The sequence below is a fragment of the Neopsephotus bourkii genome, unplaced genomic scaffold (assembly GCF_033783945.1).
Source record: "Neopsephotus bourkii isolate Nb327-2 ecotype Australia unplaced genomic scaffold, CSIRO-AGI_Nbou_v1 NB_274, whole genome shotgun sequence".
Classification (NCBI taxonomy): Eukaryota; Metazoa; Chordata; class Aves; order Psittaciformes; family Psittacidae; genus Neopsephotus; species Neopsephotus bourkii.
The window spans coordinates 263219-275748 of NW_026900783.1; the positions used below are offsets into that span (position 1 = coordinate 263219).

A 12530-nucleotide genomic window follows, 5' to 3' on the forward strand; every position below is an offset into this window, starting at 1 on the left:
GCAGAGGACTGACTTCAGTACATTAGGTATTCCCTGCACGTGCACAGATTACATTCATAGAGTTTCCAATGCATTACAATGTTGAAGTAACAGATTATGAAACTTCTATTCAAAACACATTGAAAGTCACAGATGTCCCATACAGTGAATAAATACAAAACAGTGAAAGGAAAAAAACTGAAAATTAGCTTTACTATATCCATAAGCTCCACATAATTTGTAATTTTAACTTTTTTTATTACTCCCTATTACTCTTTATATTATCCTAACACCTCTCCTAGTGAAAGCAGAGCGTCATGATGCTGCAGACTGAGCCAAGCACTCAGTAAGAAGCAGTATTCCCACTGAAGAGGTTACAGTCTAGGCAAAGTAAGTGACAGTATATAACAAAGGCAAGGAAAAGAAAGTGATTTGCCTGAGATAGTATAGCAACTTAGTGTCCAAAATTAGAAGAATCACAACTTTATATTCATACCTTCTGTTGATTCTGTCCCACTTCTTTTCCTACAGATAGAATATAGCTATGTAGTTCTTCCATTCAAATTAGGAGGACAGTGAAGTTATATTCTTACAGCTGTGTAACACTGGTTTTTCTCTGGGTTCTGATCTGCATGCCGTTAATGGCAGCAGACATTATCTGCAAAGGGGGACTCACACTGTCACCCAAAAAGTGTTTCTTGTGCCCCAAATTTTGTCTTGCTTCTAATTAACCTAGATTTTCACTCTCATGCTTGGATCTCTTTTCAGTTTTGGTATGATTCATGATGGAGAAGGAAATCCTTGTAGAAAGGCTGAGGGTAATATTATGTCTCCCACACTCACAGGGAACAATGGAGTGTTTTCTTGGTCTGTATGCAGCAGGCAGTATCTCAACAAATTTCTCAGGTAGGTCAGATGCAAATTTGGGCTAGTGCCAGAGAATGTGTCTTTAGTAACTGGGCTTGAATTCTTGAACAGACATAAAAATTACTTAAGTGTGAAATTCACCTCTTTCAAAGTGTGCTCAAACCCATATATTATTTGAGCCCACACACTTGGACTTACAAAGTGTATAGGTGGTATGGCATATAAGTGGCTCTAATTCTGCCTTGTTTCAAAAGAATGAATTTCACCCTCCATGAATATCCTGCAGCAATGACTGGCATGTCATTCATTCCCAGGCATTCCTGTCAGCAGCTAGGTTTATTAGAGAATTACTAGGAAGTGAACACAAAAGAGGACAGACACAGTGGTACCAGTCATTACAAAATGTAAATTAACATTAGTGCCCTTTCTCACTGGAGTTACTCTCTTGATCTAGCTCATGCCATGAGTAAGAATATTTTGCATTTTTCATATGTTGTTTCGGGGGGCGGAGGGGAAGGAAAAAACCCCAACATGCCAGTTATTTCTCCAGCATGTTGGCATTACTCTGTGGTGCTTTTAAGACAATTATGTTTTGGTCTGTGTTTAATGTCATCAGAATTGAAGTCCTTTCCTCTACAATTCCTTTTATATAGTTTGTCGTACATGAGTAGACTATACAGGATTACTAAAAAATGAGTAGGTGTTACTAAGACCAAACCCAGTACAGCTGGTTTAGATGTTAATTCCTCAGAGTGAGGATCAATCACGTAGAGAGTGCTAGAATTCAAGGATGTGATCCTTGAATACCTAGTTAGTATCCTAGAGTAGGGGCTGGGAAAGGTGACAGAGTTCTGGTGGTATTCTTTTCTGCTGCAGAGATGCAACAAATTCTGACTACACAAGTGAATTGCAAATTAAAATGCCACATAAGGCCTCCAACATGTAGTATGGTCCAAGAGACTTGAAAGATAAATGCAGCATGTAGACATGTAAACCCATGTCTACAGAGTGACCATCTGCAGACATGGGTTCTTATATACAGAGGAAAAAAGTAGACACTTTTCTTTGGTAGGGTGACTTTGGACACAGGAACCCAAAGCACACGAGCTGTAGAAGCCTTCTGTTTGTCAGTGCACACAGAGTAAATACTAAAATGAGACAATGTGCCTGTTGGTTCGTGATTTTGAGAATCTAAGGGAAAAGGAGCAGACTAGATCACATTGCTTGTGGTTACACAGGTATAAAAGGAGGAAAAGAGTTTGAAATAATTCATTGTTGCTGTCACAACAGTCCCAAAGCCTGGAAATTCCTGCTTCATTAAAACTTTACAGGTCAGGCTACCAACAAGATGTCAAGATCTTTTGGTTCCTGCAATAAGATAAATTTCTCATTTCAGTGCATACATCTAAAGCTAGTTAAAGATACTGTATACCATAGTGTCTGTTTTTGCTGGTCTGTAGCAAATTAAAATATTTTTATATAAAGATCATAGTCATGATTAATATACATTCTCATTATAGTACAGCTCAAGCTGCCTGCCTGATTGATGAACCTAAGCAAACAGGACAGTATAAATACCCTGACAAACTGCCAGGACAGATCTATGATGCTGATACCCAGTGCAAATGGCAATTTGGAATGAAAGCAAAACTGTGCAACCTCAGCTTTGTAAAGGTACCTGTTGATATACTTTTGAAAGTTAAAATTCCATAAAAGAACCACAGTACATGAAATAAGTGCAAGTAATACAGTGTTCTTCAGCAGCCTGGGCTATTTCTCTACCTTATCTCGCTTGCCAATTGCTTTGAAGGTACTGGCCTCTTTTGAGGAATGTCACAATCCCAAGGGAGTTTCAGAAGGAAATGTTCTTTCCAGGAATCATAAGGAGTACAGTTGAACACAGAAGACCTATGAGTCCTTGCCTACTATGCTAAGGGAAATTAGCAGGCAGTAGAGTTTTTGATCAAAGTTTGCATTGGAGTGGGATAAAAAGGGCTAAGTTTCATGTGTTTGATGCATTGACAGCAAGACTTGGGAAAGATCTATAGGGTTATTTTTAGAACAATAAAGGATGAATTTAGATTAACCAATTATTTTAGTGACTGCTACACTCCTTGTTGATCTCTTCAGAGGAGACACTTTACAAAATGATCTAAAGTGCTCATTCTGAAAAGAAGTATTGTAGGGTTTTTTACTCCTGTTATTATCTTGGAGTATTTTGATTTATTTTATACTAACCACATTTATCAGGTGATGGCAGCTGTGTTTCTTCTACAGCTAATAAACAAAGAAGAGGGAGTGAGTAGCACTGTGGAGAGACTGTTTTTCAGATATCTCTTGGGTTTTATACAATCTAGACCCTTCACAGTATCATAGTCCCTGTAGACTTGATGAAATTTTAGCCTTGAACTTTTAAACATTGTCTTTTTTTTTTTTTTTTCTATTACAGTCTCTCACTCAAAATAGTTCTAAAGGATAGATAAGTGAAACAGTGCATATACAAGGAGGTAATATAGAGGATGTGGCTGTGCTATGTATCTTAAACCCTGGATTTTCTAAATTCAGAAAGGGTTTTATTTATACAACTTCTAAGGTAGCAGAGGCATGTATCATTTGTTACTCTTTTTAAATACCATGAAATAGTGGGAATTGTGAGTACTGAAGTGAGCACTTCTTTTCTTTACAGGATATATGCAAATCTCTCTGGTGTCACAAAGTGGGCCATAGGTGTGAGACAAAGTTCATGCCAGCAGCGGAAGGAACAGCTTGTGGTATAAGTATGGTAAGTTGTTTTGTAAGTAAGATAACACCATTCTAACTTGCTTTTAGAATATACTGTGCCAAATACCAGCTCCTGTCAAAACCAGTTTTATCCAGATCCCTGCAGGTTTGCTATCATGGACTTCTGGATTGCTCTGTAAAACATTGCATTGTGATGCATAGTGAGGACTGGCCCCTGCAGAGGCGTCTGATAGCAGGGAGCGATGTTTCTCATCGAGCTGTGGAACTGAATACATCTGGCAAATCTTAATCAGCAGAAAAATCCATTAATTATAAGAGATGTTAGATCAAGTCTTCAAATTCCACTCATATAAACATTCCTTAAGCCATAATATTTGTTGTATAAAGTCCATCATGCATATTATCATCAATTATCACTGCTAAAAAAAGCATGGTTATTTGTTTTAATTGAACCTTCTAATTAAGGTGAAACTTCTAATTCACTCTCATTAATAGTTATCCAAAACATTTTCTTTTCCTGTCATGTTTCTTCTAGTGGAATATTTAATTTTCATGTTACTGAGAAATGTTTTGTTTCACTTTTTCTCTTTGTGCAATATTTCATAATTGAATGATGAAAGAGTGAGATGTTAGCAAAATTTTAGGAGGCTATTTTCAAATTACATGGGAAGTTTTGAGGTTCTGACAGCACAGAACAACAAATTAACATGGATTTTTTGAAGGGGAAGAGTAAGCCAAAAAAACCACTCTGCAACAGTTTTGAAAATTTGTACCTCAAAAATCATCAGCTCAGAACACAGACAAATTTTAGGATATTCCTTATCTATACTATTTTGTATATCAATGTCCTACTTCAGAGTCCTGGTCCTACTGTGGACTATCTCACTGAGTTCAGTGGGTGATCTAATGTTTATTAGGGTTAAGAACTGGAGCTTTTAATGGTGGATTTCTTCTTTTTTGCATCTACTAGGTACTGCTAACTCTAATGGGATGTTTTTTATCATTCTTTTGGCAGTGGTGTCGAAGAGGACAGTGTGTCAAATATGGTGATCACGGGCCCAAGCCTGTTAATGGCCAGTGGTCTGCCTGGGCTGAGTGGTCAGAGTGTACTCGCACTTGTGGAGGTGGGGTCACGTATCAAGAAAGACACTGCAATAATCCAAAGTAAGACATAGATATGAAAAGGTATTATTTTATGCTATTTATGTTAATAGAATTAAAAAATAAAAGTCCGTTTCTCTAAGGAAATAAGGTGTGAAAAAGTTTCTAAGACCTTTCTTTCATGTCTAATATGACCAGCTAGTAGCTCACAGAAATATTTCCTGATACTAGAAAGTAGTGGCTGGCTGAAGACTGCTAGAGATCTAGAACATCTACAGCCCAACTTTCTCAATTTATTTTGTGATACTACAGTTTATCAAGTACCTGCAGAAGCAACAAAACACCACACAGACATATTCACCCCTGGTAATTTAAGAGCAAGGGAAAAAGGTTTTAAAAGCTAGTAAGACTTCTGACTTATTATTGAGGATAATAAACCAAAAATGTTTAAATTCAGTGTCAGAATGGTTGTAAAAAGATGTCTTCATATGTCTATCAGATTCTTTGCATTCTTCTGTGTTTTACAGGCCTGAATAAAGTAGCTGAACTAATTGTATCCAAACTAATGAAACATATCTGGTATTTTCACCCAGTGAATGTCCTATCACTGTAAATACTATTATACCTTACAATACTAATTCAAAATAGAGGTTAAGTATTATCTGGCCAGCATATTTCCCAGGTATTCGATTCACTTCAACTTACAAGAAAAAAAGGATTTCACTCTTTTATTTCATACATGACTTCAACAGGCATAGACACATGTATTCTTCATAGCACACAATAAAAACAGCATTTACACTACAGTAATAAAACCCAGAGAAAATATGACACAGTTTATATGAGGCTGTAAAGAAGCCTCACACCTACTATACAGTGCTGCAGTAATAATATCCACGTTTCACATACTATGTTATAGGAAAATGTGAGTTAGTTAAAATAGTCTTTGTTACCCTCACTGAGTCAAGCCAACTTTTGCAGATCTGAGCAGAGCATTTTCTCAACTTTTCTGTTGTTTTTTTGATAAATAAAATTACTTGATATTTTCCTTTATTAAACTGTTTAGCAAGAGAATGAGAAGTCTCAATTACACATCATACATCTCTTTTGGTTTTTCTGCTTTGGTCTCTGTTTTGCCTCTGAATTTGTGTGTATGCACTTTGTTTTTTGTGTTTATTCATAAGCCTTCCCTTTCCCTGTGTGACAGTAGTTGACATGTTTCAGTTTGGTGCACTATTATAATTGATAATGACTTCCAATGGTCCTCAGACAGAAGCTTTTTAATATGAAGAATTTCTGCTACTATAGCATTATATATTTAAAACTTGCATTCAGAGTGAGCTATCTGTTTTACTTAAAGTAAGACCTGGTGCAAGACTTGATGTAACCAAATGAAGGGTGATGCCAGAACTAGATCATGTTTATACTAAATTTAATTCTATTATAGTAGTGGTAATTCAGTTAGATCAAAAAGAAGAGACTATAAATCTCTCTCAGATTTTGAGTGATGAAATGACAGGACTATAAATAAGCCATCCACACAACAGCACACAAATATCTAAGTAGCTGTATTTCCCATCACAGCACTTCTGTATAAATGTGGAATCCTTAGAAAAATGATAGTATCCATCCTCAATGTTATGCCACATGGAACAATTTATAACCTAGTCACTGTTCATTGTTCACCTCTATAACTGCATATAAACAAAGAATAATGATTCCTTTCTTCTTGAACTTCTGAAATATATTTTGGTACATGTATGTGTATTATTTGATATGTAATATATTTATTTCACTTTTCCTACTCCAGATTTGTGTAGGAGATAATGTTTATTTTGTTCAAAAGCTTGATAGATGATTCTGGATAGCAAAATTTTGAGAATGACACAAAAACAAAATGTATTTCTATAAGAGATTGGGACAAGAGGTGTGGATCTCTGAAGAACTGACTGGACTCTCAAATGAGGCTTTTAAATAAGTAGTTCATTTTTCAAAGTGTCTCACTTCTTGTGAACATCAAGGGAGATGTCTAGGTTTCCAATGATTTTAAAGGTGAAACGTCTTATTAGAAGCTTAAAAGACAGGTGAAGAACATTCATCCAGGCTGCTACTCGTGAAAATCTCATTGTCTTTGTATGTGAAATCCTCCTCTTTCAAATAATATCCAACCAATTCACTTCCCATTCTCTTGACAATTTTAAGACTGACCTTGTGATCACACCCAAACAGCTCTAGGCATGGCTCCTGAATTACCACCGGAGTTATGTACAAATCCATGTGAGGAAACACTCATGGAGGTCATCTGTAGAGCACAGGAGTATGCAGATTTGCTAAAATCATTGTGTTTCTGTAAATTGTCAAAGTGTTAGTTTCGTGGATCTGGTTTTCATACATCATAAGATTTTACAATTGAGGTACTTCTCCGAGATAGAAATAGATTGCATAATTTAATAGTTTAGCTGTGAAAGAGCCTAACGAGTGCCCGAGAGATTAAAATTCATGCCTAAATCATATCTGTGGGACTGCATCCTACCCACCTCACACCAGTACATTGTTCAGTATGAGCAGAATGGAATTTTAGGCATGCATGCAATCAAAAAACTAAATCAAAGTTGTATGAACAAAACCTATGAATCTTTTGTGTACGATGTAACAGTGACTGCAGGCAGTGCAGACATAAACTGATGCAACACCGTGATACCATTTAAAAATTAAGACCATGAAAGATCTTGTAGAGCTTTCAAATTTGTGCAGAATAAAACAGTCTAGCTTTGTAAACTATCATAATATGGTCATGACATGCACAGAAATGTTCTCGCTAGAACTTAAATGATGACAAAACATCAGAAACAGGAGTCCAGAATTTCACAGTCTAATTCCCTTTGTAAGGCAAAAATTACTTTCCTTGATCACATTAGTTCCAGGATTTCTCATTCTGCGTTGCATTGCAATGAATATCCATTTTGCTTTCATTGTTCATGGAGTCTCTGCTTAAAAGGGTACTGAGGAATTACTTTAAGCTACTTGTTGAGTCTTACATAAAGTGGAGTACTTAAATCTTTGTACTTGAACTCCTTTTGCTGGTGTTTCTCCCCAGATTTCTTCTTTTTCAATTGCCCTCAGTAAGGCCTCGGCTCTAACAGCATCTATTCATGCATGTTGCCTATGCATGCCAGCGCTGGGGGGGTACATGAATGAAAAGCTCAGGCTCTATCTGTATTAGAAGCACTGTACCACTACAGAAATATTGGAATACCCTCTGCAAAGTGTTCCGCTGCACTCACAGTTATACTAACAGAGGTTTGGCAGGCACTCAAGCCAGAATCTACCGGTGGTATAAACATCACCAATAAAAGCATGATTTTGTTAGTTAAAAAATTGTATTTTCTCAGAAATTGGGTTTTGTAGATCTACATCTAGTTTCCTGTGAATTACTTAATTCTTACTGACATCTTGCTGGTAAAAATGAAGGTGGGGAAGTTTCCATAATTTTCTGGCCAACAGTTTCTGTAATGGGAGTGTACTGTAATATTAAAATGCTGTAACAGAGCTGGGAAATGGAATGTCTCTTCTAGTGCTTCCTTAGCTTGGTGGAATTTTATACCATCCTCAAATGCAAGACTGGCTAGAAATCATGATCTAGCCATAAATAATTCCATTATATTGCTTGTTTGGTGGCATTTACTTGGAAGGAGGTTGCTTCTTTTCCTTACACTAAAGGAGATTTGTTCTCTGGGGCTAAAAGAGGTCAAAAATCATACATGTGCTGAAGCTGTAAAGAAAGTCTGTAGATAACTGACTAGAGACCCAATGGTTTGGCTGCTTTAACTCAAAGCTTTCACTGATTGCACAAAGTCAACATAAATACTCCCTGCCTTCACTGATACTGTTGCCCACCATAGCCACCAGCTAGGACAGAAAATCTGAGTTAGTTTTAAGACTTTTGCCATTATACACAGTTTTAAATAGAGCTGCGTGTGAGTCTTCACCTCTTCTTTTGAAAGACTGTTTTGTAGCCCACAATTCTGGAAAAGGCAGATACTGTGTACAAAGTTGTTTCAAAACATAAACTGTAAGCCTCAACTTTATTAGAGGTTTAGACATATGGGGAGTAAAACTGATAATAAACCAAACAGGAAAAGCACCTGGGTTTTGTCTTCCATGTTGCACCAAGCTGTTTCCAGAGTGCTCCAGTAAGATGCATGCCAAGAGAAGCTGCATGGGATGCATGTTATGGGGAATCATTGTAACATAGTGTTTAGGGACTTAAACAAACAATACATTGGAACTGCATCCTTTATCCTATTATTATAAACTATTATTGCTAATATATTATTATTCAATATCTTTTATAGTATTCTTATTTTTCCCTTAATTTGTGTGTAAAATGGGCAAACTGCGCACTGAAAGATCACAGTTTATCTTCCAAGTATGCACGTTCCCTAATTGTTAAAAATCATTAGCTAAATGTGTGCAAGTGCAGCATTGCAGCATTGTTACATTTCTTTCACTTGATGCAAGAAATTGCGTAATTTAACAAACAGTTCTTAGAATGTGGTATTTTGAAGACCTGGCTCAGTACTTACAGATGTATATCTGAGTATTGTGAAACTGCAAAAATAACACCAATGAATTCCTGTGTAGATCCATAAGGAATACAGAAGTGAGAGAATAATTTTCTCAGCAGCTTGCAGGACCTCTTAGTCACTTAAAAAAGAGGAAGTTCTTACATTTTACATTGATTTACAGTAGTGTGCATGGACCAAATAGTTAAAAAAAATGATATTCTGGTAACATAAGGTACTAGCAAAGGAATAGCACGTGCTCTTTTCATTCTGGCCAAAATTAAGGGAAATGCCCAAGTAAGGCTTGCTGAAATTAACGTCACATGCTTGAAGTTATCCATGAATCCTGACATTTCCCTACAGCAGGACAACTATGCACAGTCCTTGTTTCTTTTGACTGTTTAAAAGCACATTGTTTCAAAGTGATTTACAAAACATGAACAACCAAATGTAATTATTCATTCTGTTTATGTTTGATCAGTGTTATGTTATCCTTTATTAACTCTTATTGTGATAGGTAATTCTTTGCACATGTTCATTCCTGGGTTACAGCAGGGTATAAATAGCTGCATAACAAGATTGAAACCAGCCAATACAGAATAGCACTATAAATTTGAATTAGTGAAAAAAATGATTCACCTCTAAATGGTTGCATCTTTGCTGAGTTTGCAGTAATTCAAGTTGGTAATTCATGGCCACTGCTTTGCTTGGGTTTAGGAACCATGAAAATTAATGACCCATATAAGAAATACTGATCTCCTAAGACAATATATCCTCTCATTTGCTCTGTATTCTCATACACATAACATGCCAATCACACAAAAAGTGGAGTTTGCAAAAGAAGTTTTTTTTCTTTCTTATAGGCCACAGTATGGTGGCAAATTCTGCCAAGGTTCCAGTCGTATTTATCGGCTTTGTAATCACCAGCCGTGTCCTGCAAACAGCTTGGACTTCCGTGCCCAGCAGTGTGCAGAGTACAACAGCAAACCTTTCCGCGGATGGTACTACAAATGGAAGCCATATACTAAAGTAGAAGGTAATTATGTCACAGCACTGATGGTCAGAGATAATCTCAGGAAGCGAGCTCTAAGCTTCAATTCATCCATATTCTTTGGGCAAATAGCACCCTGATGTAGGCAAACAGAAATTCAGTTGGCTTATTTGAGATGTGTTTGCTTTCTAGCACAGTTGAATCCGGCCTCCTGTGCCATACTGCCTGTATGAACATGCAGAATTTATCTTGGTTGTGAATTTGAACCTTTGTCCTCAGCATGACTCCCTGGTTGTTGCTACCCCTCTCTTTCATTTTATATTATGTATCGGTTAGTGTAAACCCAAACCAAAACAATTTCCATGGATTTTTCAGCCTGGGAAATGCAAGCTCCCACAATAACATTTCCAGAATCTTCCTTCCTTTGGAATGTTCTCAGATTTCAAAACGTAGCAATAAATCAACCTTTTGACTCTTCTGCTGGTATAGTCCCATGAGAATTGGAAAAACAAACAATGTACTGGCAAAAAGTTTTTTGAAGTCATCTTTCACTAAGACATCTTCATAAAGTTCAGTTCTCAATAACTGTTTCTTGTCTTTTGCACAAGCAAAGTTTATTTTTACTTTATACGTTCTAATTTTGCAAATATTTTCAATCAGTATTCATTTTTATCTGGTACAACAAATATTTCTGCAGTTTGAAATCGCAGTTTGAAATCACAGTTTGGAGCTGCAGTTGCTGCTACTTGGTTAAAAGTGGCTGAAGTATGCCGCATTGTAGCTGCTTCAGTTAGCATCTTCCTGAATTTGGATTTGATAGCATTAAGTGTATAATTATATATATATAGACACAAACATATATGTATCTTTCATTTATAGCCTGATTATATTTTCTTCAAAACTCTTCGCAGACATTTTCATGGGTATATAGAAATGTACGTCCTAACAGTCAACGTGAACAGAAGAAAGAGGAAATACAGTTTCACAGTGTGTAGCAATCATAGCATAGAATCATAGAATAGTTAGGGTTGGAAAGGACCTTAAGATCATCAAGTTCCAATCCCCCTGCCATGGGCAGGGACACCTCGCTCTAAACCATATCACCCAAAGAAATAATGGATGATTTATAATAGGGAGAATAATGCATCTTCTTTAATAGAAATTAAGGTAGCCTGTGTTGGTTTTAAATGTAGGGGCTGCATTTAGGAGAAGAAATAGGAGCTTAAAATTAGGGACAAAGGGCATAATTTTCAAAAGCAACATGTCCCCAAATGACTCTGAACTTGAAGAGGCCTGTCCTTACACTCTTAGTTGCTTTTCAGTATCTAACCCAAGATCTACATTTACAGTCCTGAAAGCATGATCTGGTTTTCAAAATTGCTACAGGTGCCTCACCTCTGCAGGAAGTACTATTGACAATCCAGCTGCTTATTTAATAATAGAAGGACACTACTCTGAATCCAATTTTGTGTTCTTCAGAGTTTTGTTGTGCTGTTTTATTTGTTTTCTGTACTATTTGTATTAAAATCATATATTTCAGCAATTATGACAATATTTATAATTGCATTATGAGTTTTGTCTATGTAGAATTAACCAGTTATGCTGCTCATAAGCATAACATACTGGCCATATATAAGAAGAAATTTGACTGACAGACAAACCCACTTTTCTTCTAAACCAGCATAATAGAAGCTACTGCATTTGGCTGTATTTCTGCCCATCTTGGAGCCCTAATATGCCACCACACAACATTAATCCTTGTAGCTTGCCATCTAGGATGCAGGAAGAGACAGTAACAGGGTGCTTTTGACTTTTGTTTAAACTGCACTGCAGGTCTGCTAATACTTTCTCGTATTGTTCTTTGCTTTTGGTTTTTACCCTTAGAGGAAGACAGATGTAAATTGTACTGCACAGCTGAAGACTTTGACTTTTTCTTTGCAATGTCAAGCAAAGTGAAGGATGGAACTCCATGTTCTCCAAATAAATATGATGTTTGCATTGATGGAATATGTGAAGTAAGATAAAATTAAGTTTCTTACAATCTTAATGTCTTTTTTTTTTTTTAAGAGGGAATTTGACTCCTTTATGGAAAATGCAGCTGTTTCTTTAAATTCCCTTGTGTCTGAGTCCTTCACTTGTGCCTTTTGGTTGCAGCAAGTAGGGTGTGATCATGAACTTGGTTCCAAAGCTGTATTGGATGCTTGTGGAGTTTGTAAAGGAGATAATTCAACATGCAAGTTCTTTAAAGGCCAATACTTGATCCAGCACAAAGCTAATGGTAAGGA

At 36.5% G+C, this 12530-nt stretch overlaps 1 protein-coding gene across 3 annotated transcripts in view; it reads left to right on the forward strand.

Annotated features, from left to right (window-relative positions):
- ADAMTS18 (ADAM metallopeptidase with thrombospondin type 1 motif 18) overlaps positions 1 to 12530 on the forward strand; it is a 76788-nt gene that overhangs the window by 36656 nt on the left and 27602 nt on the right. For all 3 annotated transcript variants that reach the window (XM_061346739.1, XM_061346738.1, XM_061346740.1), the window contains 7 exons: positions 748 to 885; positions 2367 to 2520; positions 3533 to 3628; positions 4604 to 4752; positions 10118 to 10290; positions 12130 to 12260; positions 12400 to 12523. In XM_061346739.1, the coding sequence (XP_061202723.1) occupies positions 748 to 885; positions 2367 to 2520; positions 3533 to 3628; positions 4604 to 4752; positions 10118 to 10290; positions 12130 to 12260; positions 12400 to 12523 (965 nt within the window). The remainder of the gene's footprint in view (positions 1 to 747; positions 886 to 2366; positions 2521 to 3532; positions 3629 to 4603; positions 4753 to 10117; positions 10291 to 12129; positions 12261 to 12399; positions 12524 to 12530) is intronic.